At 39.1% G+C, this 21,858-nt stretch overlaps 1 protein-coding gene across 1 annotated transcript in view; it reads left to right on the top strand.

Moving 5' to 3' along the window:
• Window positions 1–14,888, top strand: part of ROBO2 (roundabout guidance receptor 2) — a 450,032-nt gene extending 435,144 nt beyond the window's left edge. The window contains exons 28-30 of the mRNA XM_068144426.1: window positions 5,803–6,063; window positions 11,094–11,294; window positions 12,274–14,888. Of these exons, the coding sequence (XP_068000527.1) occupies window positions 5,803–6,063; window positions 11,094–11,294; window positions 12,274–12,275 (464 nt within the window). The 3' untranslated portion in view covers window positions 12,276–14,888. The remainder of the gene's footprint in view (window positions 1–5,802; window positions 6,064–11,093; window positions 11,295–12,273) is intronic.
• The last annotated feature ends 6,970 nt before the right edge of the window (window positions 14,889–21,858 follow it).

The following is a 21,858-nucleotide window of genomic DNA, read 5'->3' as shown; positions in this document are numbered from 1 at the left end:
TTCTAGTAAAAATTACTTAGGAATCATAGACTCGTAGAATGTCTCAAATTGGAGGGGACACATAAGGATGTCATGTCCAACTCCAATTTCTTCTTTAGACAGGTAACGTAAGAAATAGATTTGATTGAGACTCTATTTAGATTGGTTTATTTATAGTATGATGTTTATTCCTCTAGGTATGTGTATAAAATCAATTAGCAGCTTGTAAGGCAGACTGTGGCTTCTAAACCCACCAGACCTCTCCTCTCAGTCACGTTATCAGGTGTACTGATACAATTTTGCAGTATATATTCCTTGTTTGTCAGACCACATAGGTGGAGAACAGATTCTTGAAGTGAATGTCTTCACCAAAGGGGTTATTGTTACATCACATGCTCTGTGGCTCATCCTCACTACTATTTTATTTGGGTAAACAGCTTTAAAGTAGCTTAGACTCCAATCATATGGATCTGAATTGGTTTAAACATTAATGCCCTACTTTTCTGGATATATTCCAGAGGCTTTCCTGTTACACATATCCATTAAATAGGCATGCATTGGAGAATAGGAACTGTGAGCTGTGGGAGTGGTGGTGCTGGAAATACTCTTTCTGTGCATATGTTAACTCTTCTGCATGACATATCCCATCACCCTGAACTATGGGCCTTTTGGGCCACAACCTCTGTGTACTTCTGAGTTTGTAGTGCACTCAGTATGGTGGGATCTTAATCCTTTGCCTTTTGAGTACTGTTGCTGCAGAAATATTTAACAATAATGCTGGTAACAGAAAATTCATGTGGTTCCACTTCAGGCCATGAGACCGATGGATGCATGACTCCTCAAGATGTCACTCCATCACAAAATCTGGCAATGTGTTAAATCAGTGAAAGAGATCCAGTTTAAAGATTTATTTTAAAAGACAACTCTCCTGTTTTCACTGGAGGATACTTTCACTTCTTGTCTTACCACAGGAACAATCAAACAGAACCTGTATAGGTTTTTTTCCCCACTTCAGTTCTTACTGAATATGAATCCCTAAAGTGTACCAGCAAGCCTGAGTCACAGCTAAATTGGCAAAAGAACATTTGTCAGTTAAGCAAGATAAAGATTGTTGCTTCCACCTGTGCATATGTAAACAAAGTGAATTTAGGACTCTCTGGCATACAGAAATTAGAAGTGGTAACTGGATGCTTTGTGTGGAATATTGCAATGATCTTTACAAAGAGAGACAATACCACTATGGGCAAGCTACAGTTAGAAACATCAAGTAGGAGAACCTGGGATAGACCCAGCAATTCTGAGTCCTAATGCAGACTAGGCTGTTCAGTTCTGGGCCATCCTGATTTCAGTGGGAAGCACCACTATACATTTTCTTCTGTTTCTGAGATGAGATCTCCAGTCCATACAAATACTCCCTCTTAGATTTGTCATTTGAGAACTTTCTTTGTCAGTCATGTTCAGGTCCCCAAGGATGAGTCCTAGCATCCTGTGTTTAAATCTTGTCTCATACTGGATACGTCATCTAAAATTTTAATTAACCAAGTAAGCTCCAGCCATGTCCTTTCTCTACCCTTTCCCATATACATCCTGACCACTTCTTTCTTGTTAGCTGCAACCATGTTGGACAGTGTAAAAGACCTAAGAAACAGTAATACACAACACATAGCAAACATATCCCAGACTGTGTAAGCACAGAAGAGTACAACTGTATGCTTACTTTGGACAGCAATCCACCCAAACTTCCTTAAAGCCTGCTGCTTCATTTTCCATCAGTCACAGGTCATAATCCTCTAGAGATTAACTCTAGATTAAGTCTTCATATTTGTCTTAATATGCACCTTAGTTTTTAACTTCTGCATCCTGAAAGAGCACAGAATCAACAGCAAATCCACATAGGAAGAATACCTTATGAATCCCTCAGATGGAAAACAAACTTCATTCTGAGCTCAGAGTCCACCATAAAAATACCAATAAGAGGGTTTTTACTCGTAGTGCTCAAGAAGTAATTTGTTTTCCTTGAAACAATGGAAACTGTCATGTAGGTGGTGGCATGGTAACTGCATGACTGAAGTCACAATTTCTTCCTTAGCTGAGCATGATGTTTAAAATAAACAGAGAGGAGGCAGAAGGAAAATATGATTAGGAGTTAAAAAGGATTGCTGCAATTTAAGACTTCTGTTACCTTTGTCACTGACTTGCTATTGTGTATTACAATTTTTTTTCTAAGGTAGGTTGCTGTAGAACTCTGATGCTAGAAAGTGGTTCAGAGACTTAGTAAATGTCCCAGTAATTATTACCCCTAGGAAAACAAATCACTGACACAGGATGTCTTTAAACCTGTAGGCTCTGTACATTGCTGCTTATACAGTTAATAATGAGAGACTATGTCATAACTAGACTGGTGTCTGAACCATTTGGCTACTGCTTTTCCTTCTAAAGGAGGGCTGGAGTAATCCCATCCCGAACAGCCATCTGCCATTTATAAGGCACTCTGATGTCCTACAGCTTCTCAATCACAGTCCCTCCATTGCTAAATCAATAAGACCATTACCTCCCCACCAATGCACTTATGAATTGCCTTGAAGGTTTGATAGTCCTGCCACCGAAGGCTACAACTGGTAGTCTGTATGACAGTCCTCTGGCCTAGTAAGTTAGTAGCTCAATGTGAATTTTCAAGTGTTTTATCTGGCACCTAGGCGATAAATGTAATCTAGATGGAAGTACAATGACAATCAGTGATACTACTCTGAATATCCTAACTGAAAATCCTGCTGAAGTCCCTAAATTTCTAGGTTCAAAACTTCCCTAAAGTGATTGAGACGATGGAATGAATTGGCTTGCCTCAATGTGGTAGTCAGTCTGTTAGGGACCGAGACTACTAAACATCTGATCTCTATTATGCCTTTAATAGGAGTCATTAACTATCACATATGTGCATACTTGCAAGTGTGTGGAGGCAGGTGCAGAGTGACATAAGGATATGTTTGGCTGGGAAGTGAGAGGAAAGGAAAGGCAAGACTGTTCTCTGTTGCACTGGAGGAAAAAAATCATAGGGTCTTTGTATGTGCCCAGTCTAGATAACAGAGCATATTCAGTAGTTTACCTGAGACAGAAGATTCTCACTACAGGATTTAAGTTGTAGAGCAAATAAAAAGATATGCTTCCAAATAAAGCTGTCTTACTTTATAAGAAAGGAAAGCTAGATGTTACTGTGACAATCCACCCAAGTAAGGTGAAAAAGCAAATTGTTTAGTCAGATGATGGTTGCCTATAATTAGTAACCATCCTTACAGATCTCAGACCTGTCTAAGTAAGTTCAGTTCAGTTCATTAAGTCTGTACTCATGCTGGAGCCATCTTCCATTAATGGCATAGTACATGTAATTCTTCTAGAATTGTGTGATGCTCCTTTAAAAGTTGGTGTTTGTTTATTTTTTCATTTCAACTCATCCATACATCTAAAACACCTAAAGAACTTTACAGACATGTTTTTTTCATTTCACTTCTGTGCATAGGGCAATCATTATGCCCACTTGGCAGGTGGGTAAAAGCAAGAGTCAGGTTAACAGTAGTTTAGCAGCATAAAATCCACAGCAATTCCAGGAGTTGCATCTAGCTCTAGAATATGCAGTATGGCTTAAGTACAAACCTTGCTTCCTTCTTAGTATCTAATTAGTAGCAACTCTTAGCCAGCAATTTCTGAATAAAGGTACTGTGTAAGAAGAAGTTTAACACTGCAGTAATTTTAATTATATTATTTTTGATACTGCAGTCATTTTATTTTTTTAGATGATACTATTTTTGATTTATTTTTTCTTGAAGGGGAAATACCTAGGAAAATTGTACTGTCAGATGTCGTGTTGTAACTGTGGGTTTTGGATTTAGTGCCTTTCCATATAGTGCTTATAAATCAGAACTTCAGTGATCTCTATTTCAGACTGCACAAGCAGGTGCCATTGTTGTGGTTCTGTGCATTAACTGGTTATGATGGCAATAAAATCAATTACAAGAAATGCCATTTTGGAATCCAACACTCTAAAGCAATTTTAACGTTGGCAAGCTCCCATACCCTCCTGCTTCCACCTACAGTAACTCAAGTGCAGTCATTGTCATGAAAGGTCACATCTATATTCATACCTAAAAACTTCTCAAATAAATTAGTGCTGAACATAAAGCATACACAAAGTCCACTGACAGATTATTATAAGGCTGTTCTAGCCAGAAGATAAATATCTTCATCTGGGATATAGCACTTCAGCTGTGAACAAAGGTACAAGAGTAACATTAGGTACAACTTCTGTCCCTTGTAGACACAAATAACCCACTCGTCCTCATTTATCTGTGAGAGACAATGCTGACTGGAATGACATCTCAGCAACTTTAGAAGCATTTCTGGCCCATTTATGAGGTATAAGTATCACCTTTAACAGCAAAGGACATGAAAAAGTGTCTGTGTAGCATTATGTAAAGCTGGACTTGGAAATAAATTCCCTCCAGTGGCTTCCTCACCAATTTATGAAATGAGTTTCACTCTAGAGATATGAACATCAGATTTTCTTGCAGACAGAGCAGAGGTTTACTCAAGCAGAGTTTTACTTTTCTATCTCTGCTGTTGAGCCAAGTTCAATTCCTTGCTAAACCTTTACAACACTAAAATACCAAAGCCTAGAAGCAGGACAGACCCATAGATAGTGAAGCTAAGACAGGTTTAGTGAAATTGTTGGGACTGCACAGATTTATTTGGCCTATACATAGTCCCAAACCAAACTTCTCAACAAGTGTTGCACATATGAAATGGCTATTTGATTTTTCATTACAATACTAAAAGTGCTTCAATTTTCTGTATCTTTTTTTTCTGTTGGCTTTTTTGTTGGTGGTGGATTTTGGTTGGTTGGTTTGGTTTAAAATAATCTGAGGCTTTTCTGGGCTATTCTAACTCCATCATATAGTTTACATGAAAGTATTACATTTAGAATTATAATTATCCAGATTCTATAACTACCCTGGGTGAATCACTAATGTACTTGTACCTCCATAAATGTGATTTTAGAGGTTTGAGCTTCAATTCTGCAAGCATCTTAGTAGTTCAAGTGGTAAGCTTGAAAAAGACAGGAGTTATTAGAGACCAGGCAAATATCTTTCAGTGTTCAGCTTGAATTGTGTTTTAATTGGTTTTATTTACAAAATTGCTAAACTTAAGATTAGCCATGCTTTTTTTTCTGGGAATTGTCTAGTTCTTGGCTGGACTTTCAAATTGTACTTTGGCAAAATGCTCACCTGTTAGGCAGTTCCATTTGAACATGCATTTTTCATGGGTATGTCAAGGCTTTCTCAATGAAAGTAAGTTTCCTGAATAATTTATTTTTTTCCCCAAATTTTTTGTGGAATTTTATTCATTTTGGTAAAGTTACATGTTTAGGTTTTGAGTTTAAAACTCGAGATGAAAGTGAAGCCCAAAAAGTTGTCTGCTGGCACAGGTCGGTTTCTCACAGCCTTTCTTAATTGCTTGCTGTTACAGAGCGAGCCAGCTGGAGTACACCCAACAGAAATCAAGTCCCATGCTCAGAAATCTTAGTCACAGCTCAAAGTCTATTGATTTTTACAGAAGTTAGATTTCTGAGTTAGCAACATAGTAACCTGAATAAGAAGCCAGCAGAAGGCAAAACCACATTGCTGATTAACCTGAAATTTCCTCCGTTTCAAATCAGCAAATGAAGCAATTTGTGCCGTTTCCAAGGAATTTTTCTTTTCAGCATCAAATAGACCTGTTTCAATTTTTTCTTTTTAAAAAATAGTTTATCTAAATCTTATTCACATTTTTTAGATCTTCCACCACCACCCGACCCACCCCCTGGTCAGGGTTTAAGGCAGCAAATAGTTCCCAGCCAGCGCGGAGGCTCGGCAGAAAGGAAAGGAAGCTCTCTTGAGAGGCAGCATGCACCGAACGTAGATGAAACAAAGAGCTCCCTGGACCGGCAAGCTAGGACATCACTAGAGTGGCAACGGCAAACCCAAGAGTGGATAAGCTCTACAGACCGCCAAGAGGATTTCAGGAAAGCCCAACACAAACAAGCCTTCGGATCAGGTGTGTGTGTGCTGCACCAGCCGAGGCAATGCAGACGGCTTCTTGACACTTCTCAGCTGAGGGTTTCTGTGTCTGATAGGAATCTAGTATCACTTGACACCCTTCTGTGCCAGGGCTGGTGAGGATTAGGTTGGAAAATAAGAAAAGACAAAGTGAAGAGAGCTTGAGATCCAAGTGCTTTCCTTCCTGCAACAATGAGATCTCATTAGTGCCTGAGTTGTTGCATTCTTTACAGTGCTTTGGCAATTAATAATGTTGTCAAGAATAGTGGTGCTAGAAACAGGAACAGTTGCAGACAGGCAGAGAAAGAGAAACAGATTTTTACAGTATTTTCTGTTAGATGTGTTTATTTACACATAGAGGATGGTATTTTCTAGTTGTTTCAACCTGCTCCTAAATTGGCAGCAGTTCTTTTTGTCTGCAAGAAGACTGATCCCTCTGAGATATTGACATTCTGTCCAGCAGTAATTAAGACCCTGTCTTCTCCTTATGCAAAATTATGATGATATTACAACAATCTCTTAGGCCCAGAAAGATGACAGTGCAGGTTTTCACCTTTATGCAGGACCTACTCATTGCTGAGTGCTCACTTTATCTGCTAATGGATTTCAAGTCTGTAAAAATGTGTGCAGGGCGATGCTGAGCAAGAGCTGTAGTTCTACAATAGTCACAGATCCCTTCTCTCAGCCTGATCTCAAGTAAAAGCTGCTTTTTCAGGTCCCCTCACTAGGGTATTTTATTTAACCCTCTAATCACATGCTATCCCAGTGATAGAGTGATATAAGAGGACAATGAAGGGAAAAAATTATACAGTACATACAACTTTCTGTGGGGCTACACTGCTTCTTCATGTATCTATGTAGCTCCCACAGTAACACAAGTGGTGCTCGTATTACCCATCTCTTTCTTGATTGTGTTCTACTATTAGTGCTTATTGTTAACCTAGCATTCCAGTATCGATCACAATTTGAAAAAATAACAGTGGTATGAAGTCAAGCCTGTCATGGGAGCAGGATTTGTTGAGTGGAGTCCTCCTAGGAAATGTTGCTACCCATATTTAAAATGCAAGTATTTTAAATAGGGTCCATATTTTAAATTATAACAGTAACAGAACTGTTAAAATGCCCCTAGTCATAGAATTATAGAATCAGTCAGGGTTGGAAGGGACCACGAGGATCATCTAGTTCCAACCCCCCTGCCATGGGCAGGGACACCTCACACTAGATCAGGCTGGCCAGAGCCTCATCCAGCCTAGTCTTAAACACCTCCAGGGATGGGGCCTCAACCACCTCCCTGGACAACCCATTCCAGGTCTTCACCACTCTCATGGTGAAGAACTTCTTCCTCACATCCAGCCTGAATCTCCCCACCTCCAGCTTCATTTCATTCCCCCTAGTCCTATCACTACCTGACATCCTAAGACGTCCCTCCCTAGCCTTCTTGTAGCCCCCTTCAGATACTGGGAGGCCACAATAAGGTCACCTCAGAGCCTAGTCCTCCTAGGAAATATTGCTAGCCATATTTTAAAATGCAAGTATTTTAAATAGGGTCCATATTTTAAATTATAACAATAAGAGAACTGTTAAAATGCCCCAACCTTTCAGCTGCATACACAAGTGAGTGGTGTCCACATTGTGAAGTGATGATGTGAAGTTGCAATTTAAAATTGGTGGGTGAAATTCGTGCTGCTTAGTGAAATGGCAGTTTTAATGACAGTGTACAACACATACAAACTCCCAGAAAATGCATCAAATATACTTTATGCATCTCTGGCCTGGTTAGCAAGAGCTCCCCTCTTTTTTCTTTGCTTCATAAGTGTACAAATAGAAATTGTCAGATATTCTGTGATACAGAGGTTATGTATGCAGTAATGGAATTCCCATCCTGCAAGACTTGTATCTATCTGTCCATAAATAAAACTCACTTGATCTTGACAGCTCCAGTGCCCTACACAAGCACTGAATTTAGGGCTGGAGAGAGTGATTAGAGGTATCTTGTTCTTGTCAAACTGAGGATGACTAGAGCACTTGTATATCCTTTATGCATGACAAAGTATTTCTCTAGGAGGTGTTACAGTTTTACTTTAATGGGAAAGGTTCATAAAGTTTGTGTGCAAGGTGGGAGAGCTTCGTATCTGTCTGTCTTCTCATCCTAACTTCTTATGCTACAACTTTCTTCCTCTCTATTCTTTTCTCTGGTACATTTTTAGAAAGGCTACCCATATGTGTGATGCTCGTTCACATTTCCATATCCTGGGGCTTTAATAATATTAATTCTGCTTCTTCCCTTTTCTGGTACTAATGACAAAGATCTCTGGAAATCTATCCTGTCCCAGTTTCAATATATCTTGTTCCTATTTCCAAATTCTGGGGCTTTAATAATATTAATTCTGCTTCTTCCCTTTTCTTTTAGTGATGACAAAGATCTCTGGAAATCTATCCTGTCCCATTGTTCAATATATTTTGAAAAGGTGTTATTATTAGCTATTGGCTGTCAGAAAACAGCTATTTTGCAGCTATAGGGGGCTTCATTACCATGCTGTGAGTGAAATTCTAAAAGCAAGACCTTTGGTTTGAAATTGAATGGAGAAAAAAATACCTATTTCTGGGGATCGTGTTTCCATAGGTTGCTTTTTGTATAAACAAGGTCACTGAGCTCCTGCCTATGGCTTCATTGTGCAGCTGCAGTTACAGCACATTAAGTATGACATTCTCAGCTACCCCTCTAAAGAAAGCAGTGCTAGATCAAGTTACAATAGTTTTGATAATATTAAAAACCCTTTTGGTTATCTTATGTGGTCTAGAAAAATTAGTTGCACATATACATCCTGATTTCACAGGGGCTAGAATTTTATCTTCACATTAAAGAGCCAGTATTGCAAAGAGACAGGCATCAGCCAATCCTCCCCACATTCTCTGCAGGCCTGTGCCATGGGGCATTGTTGTGAGTGTCTCATAAACGTTAGCCCGCTCTAAGGACTTGAGACAACTGCCTTTCATGTGCTAGAATGTTGTGCAAAACTTAGCCTTTATTTTATGTCAGGGTTGCTTATTTTATGGAGTGTATTTATTTCTGAGGACACAACAGGTGATTTAACACACCATGATGATGGTGTCTCTATAAGGATAACACATTTTATATTTATTCATGGTCTTTTTCTTTCTTTTTTTTTTTTCTTTTTGGGTCAATATTTCATTGAACCCAAAGGAGGCTCTATCCTGAGTCCACAAACTAGGAAAATACAAATCAATTGACCGTATATGTCATCTTCAAAATCTTTCACAGTGCTAGTGGCTTTTCTTTCCATCCTTTAAAAATGTATCCAGCTTTCTGCTAAACTGATTTATGCTGCTTGCTTTATGGCTGCCTTAATGCAGGCTACTCCATACTTCAGCCAGCCTTTGGAAAACAGGGTTGCATCTGATTCTATTGTTAGGGCTTGATATATAAAGAATAAGTGCATAATTTAGGAGGTTAGGGCTGTTAAATGCTGGTTTACTATGTCTTTTAAGCATATCTTTATTTGTCAGCAAGGACAGCACACGGTCATAGCACAAAACACTAATAATGCCCTTACGTCCTACAGCGCAAATATTCTGGTCCCTTGGGCAGGGTAAGAGGGAGATACTTCAGCAGAGAAAGAAGTCAGCTGCCTACCCTCTTCTGCAACAGATTTACCATACAAATGGGTGCTGTTCAATAGCAGATCACGTGGGGTATTCCCGTGTCCTTCTCATTTGTGCCAATAGGTACAAAGAATGAAATCCTATGTATTTTTCACAAACTGGTTCTCATTTTCCATTTCCCTAAGTTAACTCTGCCTCTGCTGCAGCCTTTGCAAACCCTTCAAGATTGTGGATAAAAGCCTTTTTATCTCTTCTTCTTTTCCTCAATCACCTCCACCTCCTTTTTCTTCTGTGTTCCCACCCTCTTGTTGAAGAAAGTCTGTTTCTCCTCATCAGGTTGTTTAATAGTGAAGACAGTAAGAACAGCAAAATAAAGAGACCCCTTTCAGCCCAGATTCACCTTAAAAAATATGAGATTCAAGCAAGAGGCATCTCACTGACTTCAGAAGGGGCAATTCCTGTGTTTGAGGACATATACTCACATTCTTTCTTGAATGTAAATATATTTAGCAATGTCTCTTTCTTCAGCTTCTGGGACAGAAAAAGTGGCTCATATACAGGAAAGAGAAAAAAAAAGGTGCATCTGTTTCAGTGTTAAATCAGTTCTGTTGTTTTGCTTCTTTGGTTAGGATTATTAAAACAGTATCTCCTGGAAACTCTAATCAGATGTGATGTCTTGTTTTACTTCATGCTTTATGAAGACATATGGTCCTGTGCTTTATGGGTATTAATACTGCTCTCACAAGCAGTTCATTACTGCAAGTCTTCACAGAGGAAGAAGCCAAGTGAAACATGAAACAAGCTGCAGGAAGATTTACTCACCCCAAATATTACAAACACTAATACTATATAATATTTTCTAATGTAATTCACAACCAGTTAAAAAAAAAAAAGTCTTCAGTGTACTTTCTGGTGTTAGAAATTACTGAGCTGCTGGAAGCTCTTTAAATTAGCTGATACTGTAGTTCTTTTCCTATACTGATCGAGGTAATGTTAGCATAAGTTAAGCTAAAAAATGGCAAAAGCACATTCTTGTAGGCTCAAAGCAAAAATCTAATCATAGCTACATTGGTTTGGAAATTGCATGTGCATGTATTTGTGTTAGAATATCTATGATTCATGATCTATTCATGATCCTCTTAATGAATCTACATGGTTTATAATTAATGCAAACTAACTCGTGAGTTTCTGTGGAAGCAAGATTAAATTCATGCTACCTTCTTTGTCTATGGGATACAACACTGAGTTGTGTGCTTTCTTAGGTCATATTACCATGCTGTAAAACAAGGCAGAAGGCATGTATCTGGGGGCAGAAATATATCTGATGTCCATGTAAGACTAGCTTCTTTATTCATATTTATGGGAATTTATTTGCCTGTTGTTGTTGTTGCTTTGCTTTTCTAGAAGAGGCACTCGTTCCATATAGTAAACCCAACTTCCCATCCCCTGGTGGACACAGCTCTTCAGGAACAGCTTCTTCTAAAGGATCAACCGGACCTAGAAAAGGTGAAGTCTTGCGAGGAGGTCACCAACGCAATGCCAGTGACCTTCTCGATGTAGGCTATGTGGGATCAAACAGTCAAGGACAGTTTACTGGTGAATTATGTAAGTTTATCTCTAGCTACAGTTCAAACTCTCAAATTGACAAAAAGGGGAAAATTACACATCTGTTGTGAAGAGAGGAGGAAGTTAAGAGTGATCATGAGATTAAGTTTTACCCAGATGTATTTGCCTTCTGACATATTTAGCATGTGGTGACAATCAATTGATGGCCTTCTGCTCTTTGGTTTAGACTAGTTCAAATCCGTGTAAGCCATGCTGTGTTATCTACATAGTACATCTTTTAGCATGTGCTAGTGAAATACTGAGGAAAGTTTAAAAGAAATTCTAGTAACTGAGCATTTTCTTGGCAAAGTATAGCATAGGAGTGCCATTGGCAGTTGTTCTCAGAGGAGCGAATGAAAAAGGTGCTGAATTTGCTGGGCATGGTGGGAAGCTTGTGATGCCTTCTCTTTAACTGTTGCTTGATGAGAAGTATTCTGCTCTTTTTTCCTCTTTTTGTGACTGTGGAGCCCATTTTTTCAGTTGTATATCCTAACTAACTTCCCAGGTCAGGGGAATTATTTTCCAAACTTTTTTCTATTCTCACTGAATATTTGTTAAACCTTGTATAAAATCATATTAGTAGGGTGTGCATGATGGTAGTATCAGCTGCCAAAAGGTTTGACTTTATTGTATGAAGTAGTACACCAACATCCCAGCTATCTCAGGCATACTGGTGTGTTAACAAGTGAAAGCAATGTAGCTGTTGGCATGTTTGCCTCCTGCAAGTCAATCCTCCCAACAGTTACAGTAGCTTGAAATAAAGCCAGTGGTGATCCACAAACCCTGAAATGTGCTGTCTCAGATACAGTGTTGGTATGCACTGAATTTTAGCCTCCATTGCTTTTCATCTTAGAAGCAATTAACTCCCTTTTCCCAACCTATTGAATATTCATCCTGTGCTGCAGTAATATTACCATAGGCTTTGGTGGTTTTGCCTCCTTATTACAATCTCTTTCTCTCTCTTTGTTTCTCTCTATAGAGTAGTTGAGAAGACACATTGCAAGCTGCTCTGATGGACCATCAGGTCTACACTCATGGAAGTGATGACAGTAAACAGTGCAATGAACATTTTCTTTATTTATGTACTATTAAAAGAACTGTAAATGCAATGTAAAGACACACAGCCACACATATCCCACAGATGCTTTACTTGTGTTCTTCTCTTTAATACACTATACACCTTAAGCTATTCCTTGTCAGGAGTATATAAAAAAACAATAGAAAAAGAAAAAAAAAAACACACCACCCTCCAGGATGAAAAGGATTTCCTTCTGTATATAATTTCTTTTGTTGCATTGCTATGCAAACTCACCTTCTTTTTAGCTATGTTCATATTCATGTCTGTTTCTATTGGTCTGTTGTACTATATGTGAATTAATAGGCTGTGGTGCCATATATTAACTTTTAATTGTGTAACTTTTATGTTTAAAGTTTGCACTGCATTTTATTTGGTGATAAGCACAAAACTCTACTCCTCATGACATGAATTAAAAAAGAAGACTGAATGTGTGAAGAAGGTTTACATACTGTAAGCTACTTTGGATAATGTTGGATGTAAAGAAGTGTGTTAGGTGGTTTTCCATTGGGGTGTAGAAAGAAGAAAGTGACAGGCAAAACTGATGTCAGTGAAGACATTAGAGACATTTAAATCTTTGAAAAGCAAGCAACATAGCTGCTCTTCCTATTTAAGAAGGGGTCAGAAGTTGGAAGTGTCGGATCAAAGAGTGAATATGAAAATTAAAGGTAGCATGAGATGGCCTAGACCCTTTCACTAGAATGATGCCCTTAGTATCTGTTTTTAGCCATCCCATGCCATTAAGTAAAGGGGAAGAAAAACCAACCTTGCTACAAACAAAAGAACTTAAGGTGTTTCACTAAAGCTGGTTTTATATTGCAGTTTTAAATTAATTGCTACTATTAATTTCTCCAGCCCAAAATATGACAGAGATTTCCCAGAGGAAATAAACAATAGAACCTCAAGGAATACCTAGTAAGTTGTTAAGGATGCAATTTATCATTAAGACATATTCAGGCTGCTTCCAAAAAATTGAAATGTCAGAGTACCTTATTTCACCTTTCCAATACATGTACAGTACAATAGAGGATAGAGCTGCACCACTGAAATTCATGACATTAATTGTTTTGATGCAGTCTAAACAAGCTTTTGTGTTCTGTTACCTGAAGTCTGAGAGAGCCGAAGCTGGATCTACTAAATTGGTAGTAAAATGTTCAGGGTTTGGAAGGAAAGCAACGGTCAGATTATTTTTTGCTTGCATTAAGTTCATTTCTGGCAATACAGTACATCCAAATACTTGGATATAAGCAAAGAAAATCCTTGACCTGTGTTTTAGTGAGCAGCTTCAAACTCTAATATGATGAGGAAATAACGCATGTTTTACACTTTCGAATAAACCAGACTCTGTAAGTGGACATTAATGACAGCATTCTGTCTCTTCATTAATTTTCATGACTTTGTCCAAATCTTCTGTACCTCTCAAATCTCAGTAAGTCGATTGTCAAACTTTTCTGAGAATATTGTATGTGGATACCCCACTCATTTGATGCTCAATTCAAATGTTGCATCCTGCGGTTTATTTCTGTTAGTTATCTGACCACAAACAGAAGATTTCGTTTGAATACTCTTTCATATAACCAGTCTATGTTGTTTTATATATTGCCTTGGAGCTCACCAGTGTTAAGAACACTTTTAGAAGTGGCAGAATCTTAGAAAAGTAAATTACATTGCTAAATATGTGTTGCTTTTCATTTCATTAGCTTGTTCCATGATAAGATAAAACACTACAGCCATCAACTACAACTCAGCACTGCTGAATGTTTGGAAAATGCCCGTTCCCATCCTTAAGGTTGAGACTGTTACTTAGCAAGTTACAAGCCAAAAAATGTTGAGGGGGAAAAAAAGAAGTATGCATTTATTTATATATGTGATCAATGAATATATGTGATTTTCCTGCTTGTTGAACCATTATAGTTAAAACTATTACTTTAAAATGTGCAAAAATTTCCAAGCAAGATAAAGAAGGCATCGCATTCACATATGTAAGGGTTTTGGTTTAGTATTATCCATATTAAAAGAAAACTATTCTGGGTACAAGTCAAATTTAATTTTCTGGGAAAATGTATAACTCAGTCCCTGGTAGATTTACTATTTTCCTTTTAATTCAAGAGCTTGTGCTGAGCTTTGGTGGAACACCTTACTCGCTATATTCTATTCGAAATTCAGCATCATGAGACATTGACAAAGCCATCCCAGTTACTTTCAAATACGTGTTTTATCTCTTCCACTGGAAAGTAAATGTGTGTCAGTATTAAAGCTGTGCAGTACCATGATATTCACTAACTTGCCCATCTGCTTCTGTACATTTTTGTCCATTAATAATTTGCTTACAATATTACATGAGGTGTTGTTGTGTACTGCAAAGTGTCTCCATTATCTTACAGGTGATGTCTCTCCGTTTTTCTCGCTCTCTTTTCTATACGATGTACTTCCAATGAACCACAGTACATATTTTTTAAAATACCATTTAATTTACTATTTAAAAAGAAGTATTCTTCCTTTTTTTCTTTTTTTTTTTTTTTACAAAAAAAAAAAAAATGAATAAAATTGAAAACATTTATTGTGAATAATGTGTTTAAAGAAAAGGGATGTTGTGGCAGCACTTAGATTGTTTTTTAATTTGGTTTTTTTTTTAAAGAGAAAAAAACTGTTTATTGGCTACAGTTTGTTCACACACAAAAAAAAAAAGTATGACCTCTTAATGTGTTTCATTGGTATTGTTAGTGCAGCAAAGTTCAATTGGCATAAGAAGTTGGTTAATAGTACTGTTGAAGTGTGTATTGTATATTTACTGGGGAAAAAAAAAAATAAAACATATTCACATTTCAAATCTATGTTAAAAGACCTCGAGTAAGGAGTCAATATGTGAAAAGCTGAACTGGGAAAATCAGGCAATAATAACATAGACTGAGCTATAATCATCACTGTCCACTTACAGGTACCAAGAAATGTTTCAGATGCTGGTTTTTGAACTAAGCAAAGAGCTGTCTTGTGAATAGGCCACTGGTAAGCATTGCTTACCACAGAGATTTCCATTTAAGGTCCTTTCTGTATTGAGGGTAGTTGTACCAATGTAATTACACTGATACAGCTATTCTAGTGATACAGCCATACTATTTCAATATACAGTAAGGACTTTACTTAAAGCCCGTAAAGTAGTGGACGTGTAAAACCTGTGTTCAGTGGCTCTGAACCCTCAGGCTTGGGGTTTTGTGCCCGTGGAGCTACTGCCAATCCAGTACAGAATATCCCCAGAATGTATAGATAGATGCTAGGTCGATTTTTATCAATCTTTGCCTTGAATATCGGCCCAATTTTATATGCAGAAGGGTTGAAGGACTGAATAATAAATTGTTCCATGTGCTTCAGTGGTGTCTTGCTGTCTAGGCAGCCATTTCAGTGATGGAAACAACAGACATTTCTCTTTCTGTATTTATTTATTGTTTCCCATGTCAGTAAACCTTTTAAATTACTTTTGATTGTCACCTGAAACACAGCAGAAACACTGTTCCCTGGGAAAAGTACAAAAGAAAAGGAGCATGGAGTGTTTTAAGTATATTGATTTAACTGTATGCCAGTGCAAAAGGACGATGTGGCTGTCTGAAGTAATGATATGGTGGTTTATACTCACCTCAGCCCATACGCTGCCAGCCAGCAGAGAAAGTGTGTACTAGGGCTGAGAAAGCGTCCTCACAAGTGGAAAGGTTATTGGGTTGGGGGAAATCCTGGCAGGAACTTCTGAAAAACAAACCAAAACCAAACCCACAGGCTTTCTACACCTTTGGTTTTCTACAATTTGTGCAGCTTGGGGTCTTTTTTTTTATGATTAATGGCCTTATGGAAATTTGGCAGGGGAGCTAGAAGGAACAGAGCAGGCCTAGTTTTGTGATGACTGGGGGGAACTTGTTTGCTGAGGGGAGGATTTTTTAAATTTCATTTAAAATTTTTTAACACATTTTGTGTTCCATCTATCTGGAATACAGTAGCCAAAAATAAATTATTTTTGAAAACCATGTGGGCAATGGACAGTTCATTTAGGAGGCACATTCACGCAGCAGAAAAGGATGGCAAAGAGTGCTAAGAAAAGGAGTACATATGCTGCTTGAGAATCAGCCAAGCCCCCAACATTTCACATGTACTTCTGAACCATTGCTAATACGTATAGGCTTCATTGGTTTTGGTTTCTGTGCCAAAATTAATTATCCATTAGTCCATAGGAGGCCTAGATCCTCAGGACACTAGATCTGGTACTGTATTTTAAATGTCTGGTTAATGAGAGCCAGTGGGATGCAGAATGCTTAAGGTCTACAAGCCCCAGCCCTGGCTACTCTCACCCTAGCTGTCTCCAGCTGGGAAGCACATGTGGCTACAGGCTCAGTGGGTTTCAGCAAATCCCTTTGCCAAGCACCTTGTCAGTCATCACATATGTAGAGGTAGGGCACTTCATCAAGGATGGAGTTTTTCAAGGCAGGGAAGGTCTCCAATGAGTTAGGCATTGTTGCAGTTCATATTGAGACCACTTAGGCAAGGCTTACGTTTTGGGACCAGTCCTTGCCTTGGTGTTGTTTTGCCATGGTTTGTATGACCAGCGCTGCTGCTGTCCCCTGAATCTGGGGCACTTGGCAGAGGGTGTGTGCAAAAGGAGAGGCATGGTGGTGCTGAGGGGCACGTAGTGCTCTGCCTGCTTTTAGTGACTGGATGTATGCCCTATTAGTTAAGAAGGGACCATGGAATACAGAGCAATGATTCCAAACATCTGCTCTGCTCTTTCTAGCTCATTCTCTGCTTTTGTAGTAGACTGACTTCTTGTCTTGCCAACTGCTTCTTCATCCAAAATAACAGGGATGATTTAGAGGCATCTCACGGTATGCAGAAGACATGTAGTGCCATGCCTGTGTGCTCTGAATATGGACTGGGGATTTGGGGAGAGCTAGTTCTTAGCTCTGCTATTAGCGTGAGGACTAGATTGCTCTCTAGCCTGTCCCTATTTAACTGTGTAGCTATATCCAGGAAGACCTCAGCAGAAAACAGGTTCCTGTAGCACCCCTCAGCATTGTAGCATCTCTTCTGGCATGTAACTTCTCTTTCAGTCTGTCATAGAGCATATCAAGTTCTGTTGCTGGCTTCTTACGACATATTCAGGACTGAAATGGCTTACACTGGCATTTAGGCAAGTGAGGTTGTTTTTTTCTCTGCAGCAGAATGAAAAACAAAACAAACCAAACCCAAAATAAAGCACTAACCCCCCAAACGTGTCACTTAAACTCAAACCTTTTAAAACATTCCTCAAAAATCCTAGTATTTCAGGTATACATGTTTGAAGTTATCTTTTCTCTCTCTCTCTTAGTATTTTATCTAGCTACCATTGAAATTATCTTTTCAGAGCTGCTACTCTCCTTCTGTCCCCTCCCTCATTCTCCAGTACTTACATTTCAGCTGGTAACAAGTTATGAGAGAATAACTGCATTTTTGTGCTGTCGGTGTTACAACTTTAAACAACACGGTGCACAGTTGCATTCAGTTCAACTGATCAAAGCCAGATGGGGATGAAATGTTTGTTGTTTTCTTCCAAAAAGGCCGGCAACTGTTTGTGCTGAAATTTGTTCCCCATTTATACTGATGAGCGCATCGTTTGCCTGCAAAGGATGCCATTAGTAATTCTCCTTTGTGTTCAAAAGTAGGATCCATTGTACAGCACTTGGAGAGCCACTGGATGCAGGTAAAAGAATATAACAGCTTGAGCAAGTGCTAATTAGAACCAATTAAACTTAATTGACCTCCTTTGGCAGTTAAATGCATAACAGAACTTGCTCTGTCCTTGCAAAATGGAGATCTCGCCTCTGAACATGAGTGAAGCATGGTTTCATGTATCAGCCAATAGTCATTATGTGAGTATAACAACCAGGAAGCGGCTTGCTGCAATTTGTTCGAATAACTGAGCTCTACTGTATCAGGGCAGTGCAATAAGAGTGAGATTTCTAGTTCAGTCTGCGTTAAAAGCTAATTTTTACAGAGCAAGTGAGCATCCCAAGATACCAATGCTAATCTCTAAGAATGAGTTGGCAGGAAAATACAGAATCCCTTTCATAGGTAAGTAACGGTGAGCATTAAAAATAGAGGTATATGCCTGCAAGTTGGAAATGGCTCTGATGCTCAGAGACTCTGCCTATCCTGAACAGTAGGTGTAATCTCTGGTGTGCTTGGATTGGGTTAATGATCAGCCTACAGCTCAGCATGGCTCCCCACTGTGCCCTGCAATGAGGTTGCCTTCTGCAGACTTATGACATTCATCCATTTGAGGTACCATGGGACTGCACCACTATCATAGGCACCAATTTGGACGTAGTGAGAGGTATCCAAATTTCTCTCTTAAGAGAGAAAGAGTGGAGGAGAAAATGAAGGGTAAGAAATGTAAAATTGTATGAATTCAAAAGCATCAGTGTTGGATACTAAACTGTGCATCTCTCTGAAAAGCTGAAAAGCCATTCCTATTAGTAAAACAGAAGTGATCCCACTTCAATGACCATGTTTTACTGACTTTTTCTTTAGCAGAAACTGAATGCAACTGATTTTGCTGCTTACTTGGCCTTACTATGAACAGCAATAAAGGTGTTAGTCAGGTGGGGACTTTGATGTGACCAATAACATCACTTTCCCTTCAGGGAATGTTCATGTGCTGGCTTGTTAATGAATTTCTTTCTTAATGAGTATCATTAAAAACCCTTTGATTAGCTATTTGTGTGAATGCCCTTCCTTTTTCCCTCTAAGCTGCTGCTTGCACTGGTGGCAGCAGGACTTTGCCCAAGGCAGAAAGCATGCAGCTGTATTCCCTACCTCACGAATGCGAGTCTGAGGCAAACTGCGACAGAAAAGAGACCTCGAAAACAAACAAACAGAAATAATACTAAAGAAAAACCCTCACGGATGAGTTGAAGTTGTTTTCTACACTTGTGCAACCTGAGCAGCCACTAGCATTCTGATGAGAATGTCATTAAGGAAAATGAAGAGCAATAGGTCGTGATGGTGAAGCATGTAACAATAATTTACATACACCTCAAGTGCCAACAGGCAAAGGAAGAAACAAATAAAGCTATAACCTGAGGAAAGGGAATGCCAGAGAATAAATGGACCGCAACAAGCAAACAAAAAATGCCATGTCATAAAATGTAGCAAGGAGCCTGGAAAACAAAATTAAAACCAGAGCAAGGCATTTCACATCCCAGGCCCCTTAATGAGATATTGATGGCATAGATATTGCCTACTCCTATGCAAGACAAAAGGAAGACGGAGAAATACAAAAACAATTAGGAAACAGATTTGGCTATCTAAGATTTAATAGAAAGAGATGTGGCATGCAGAGCACAATTAATCACCAATGGCCTGAAACACTTTCTTCTCCAGAGCTACTGCAGTTCTATCTCCCCCACTACCAATCTTAAAATTACAAGCACTTGGACCAGTTTGTATTTAAACAAAATCTCTTTCTGCCATTCCTTCCCCAGTCCCACAAATCTCCCAGAGAACTGCAGATGCTGACAAACAAACCTTTTGCACTCATTCTGGTGTGAAAAGCTTTAGACTAGCTTCACCCTATCCACCTCTTCCTTCCTTCTTTTTTTCTCATCAGGTGCAAGTTTCATCTACATGCATTCTACCTTGTGTTCAGGCACACAGTGAGGCTTTTCTATTTCTGTCCTTTGCCCCAAAAGCTGCGTTAGACACACCACGCTTGGGGATTCACACAATTTCACTTCTATGTTTGATATATGTGGAATATGAGGTTTAACTAGGTCATTGGGTGCCTTTGGAGCATTTGTAAGTTAAGGGAGAGACATTGATGAGTCTCGATTTGAGAGTTCCAGCCATGTGTGCAGAACTTGAGGAGCTCCGGGTGAATGATCACAGTTGCAGAAGGATTATGGCCATGTGTCGCGACCCGTGCCTACTCTGCCATACATGATTGTCTGCATCGATGTGCAGCACAGGAATGTACCTTAAAACATCTGAAATACTAAGTTACTTTGAACAGTGACAACCTGTGAGTAAATATTTGGTCTGGTCAGATCTATGGTAAAATTCTGGCCTTTCTAATGATCAAGCTGAAGTATAAGTTACCAGGGTATCTTTGCAGAGTAGCAGCAGATTTTTACCCATCTAAAGGATTAGCTTTCTATTCTGTGTAGCTTACAGCCCTGGGACATTCAAGCATATTCTCATTTTCTGTATATGAATGTTTGTGTATGTAAAAGCTGTTTCCAAACATAGAATCATAGAATCAATAAGGTGGGAAGAGACCTCAAAGGTCATCAAGTCCAACCTGTCACCAAACATCTCATGACTACTAAACCATGGCACCAAGTGACATGTCCAATCCCCTCTTGAACACCTCCAGGGATGGCAACTCGACCACCGCCCTGGGCAGCACATTCCAATGGCTAACAGCTCTCTCTGTGAAGAAATTTCTCCTCACCTCGAATAAACTTCCCCTGGTGCAGCTTGAGACTGTGTCGTCTTGTTCTGGTGCTGGTTGCCTGGGAGAAGAGACTAACCCCTTCCTGGCTACAACCTCCTTCAGGTAGTTGTAGACAGCAATAAGGTCTCTCCTGAGCCTTGTCTTCTCCAGGCTAAACAGTCCCAACTCCCTCAGCCTCTCCTTGTTGGGCTTATGCTCGAGGCCTCTCCCCAGCCTCATTGCCCTTCTCTGGACGCACTCAAGAGTCTCAATGTCCTTCTTAAATTGAGGAGCCCAGAACTGGACACAGTACTCATAGGGCTTTAAATTCCCTTCTATCATATCCCATACATGCTTTGGGATCTTTAGGAAGTTACCCAGATCCCAAGTGTTTCCACAGTCACCTACTGCTAGATAAGAATCTTCAATCATTTCCATATTTTTATCTTCTTTACAGTTTCATGCAGGCCCATGGAAAAAAAAAATATATATATCAACTGCAGCTTTTGGTTGCAGATATGTTTCACTTTTGGTTTCCTTCAGGGATTTAGGAGGCATGATTTTCATAGAAACTGATGTCAATCAGTTGATCAGAAACTAATCTTAGAAGTACTAGACCTTTGGGATCTGGTAAGTATCCTTGTACTTTAGCTGGGGGTACAAACTTGAGTTACTTTTGCAGCCACTTTGTATTTAATAAATTAAATCATAGAACTGCACCATTTCGTAATATTCCTGATAGAGCTGTCTGGGTGAGGGAACTTTGGTTTGAAGCTGAGTCACTCTGATTAGGAGCTCCTGTTGAAGCAGTGTATGGACTTTTGTGGGACAAGTACTTCATGTCTTTCTAGCAGTAACAGGACAGAAAGGAAAAAAATAGTAAAACATAAGTAAAAATAAGTAGAAGCCTAATAACATCAGCATCCTTTAGTGAGTGCTTGGAGCCTCCTCTGTTTTGGTATCTGTTTAGCATAAGCCATGTTTGGAGCAGGGATGTCTTTGTGCCTGCTGATATCTGTGGCAAATCTGCCCTCACC

Source organism: Melanerpes formicivorus, unplaced genomic scaffold, assembly GCF_026170545.1.
Source record: "Melanerpes formicivorus ecotype bairdi unplaced genomic scaffold, bMelFor1.0.p_v2 SCAF_11, whole genome shotgun sequence".
In the NCBI taxonomy this organism is placed as follows: domain Eukaryota; kingdom Metazoa; phylum Chordata; class Aves; order Piciformes; family Picidae; genus Melanerpes; species Melanerpes formicivorus.
Note: the sequence above shows the minus strand (reverse complement) of the source record. Positions and strands in the feature narration are given on the sequence as shown.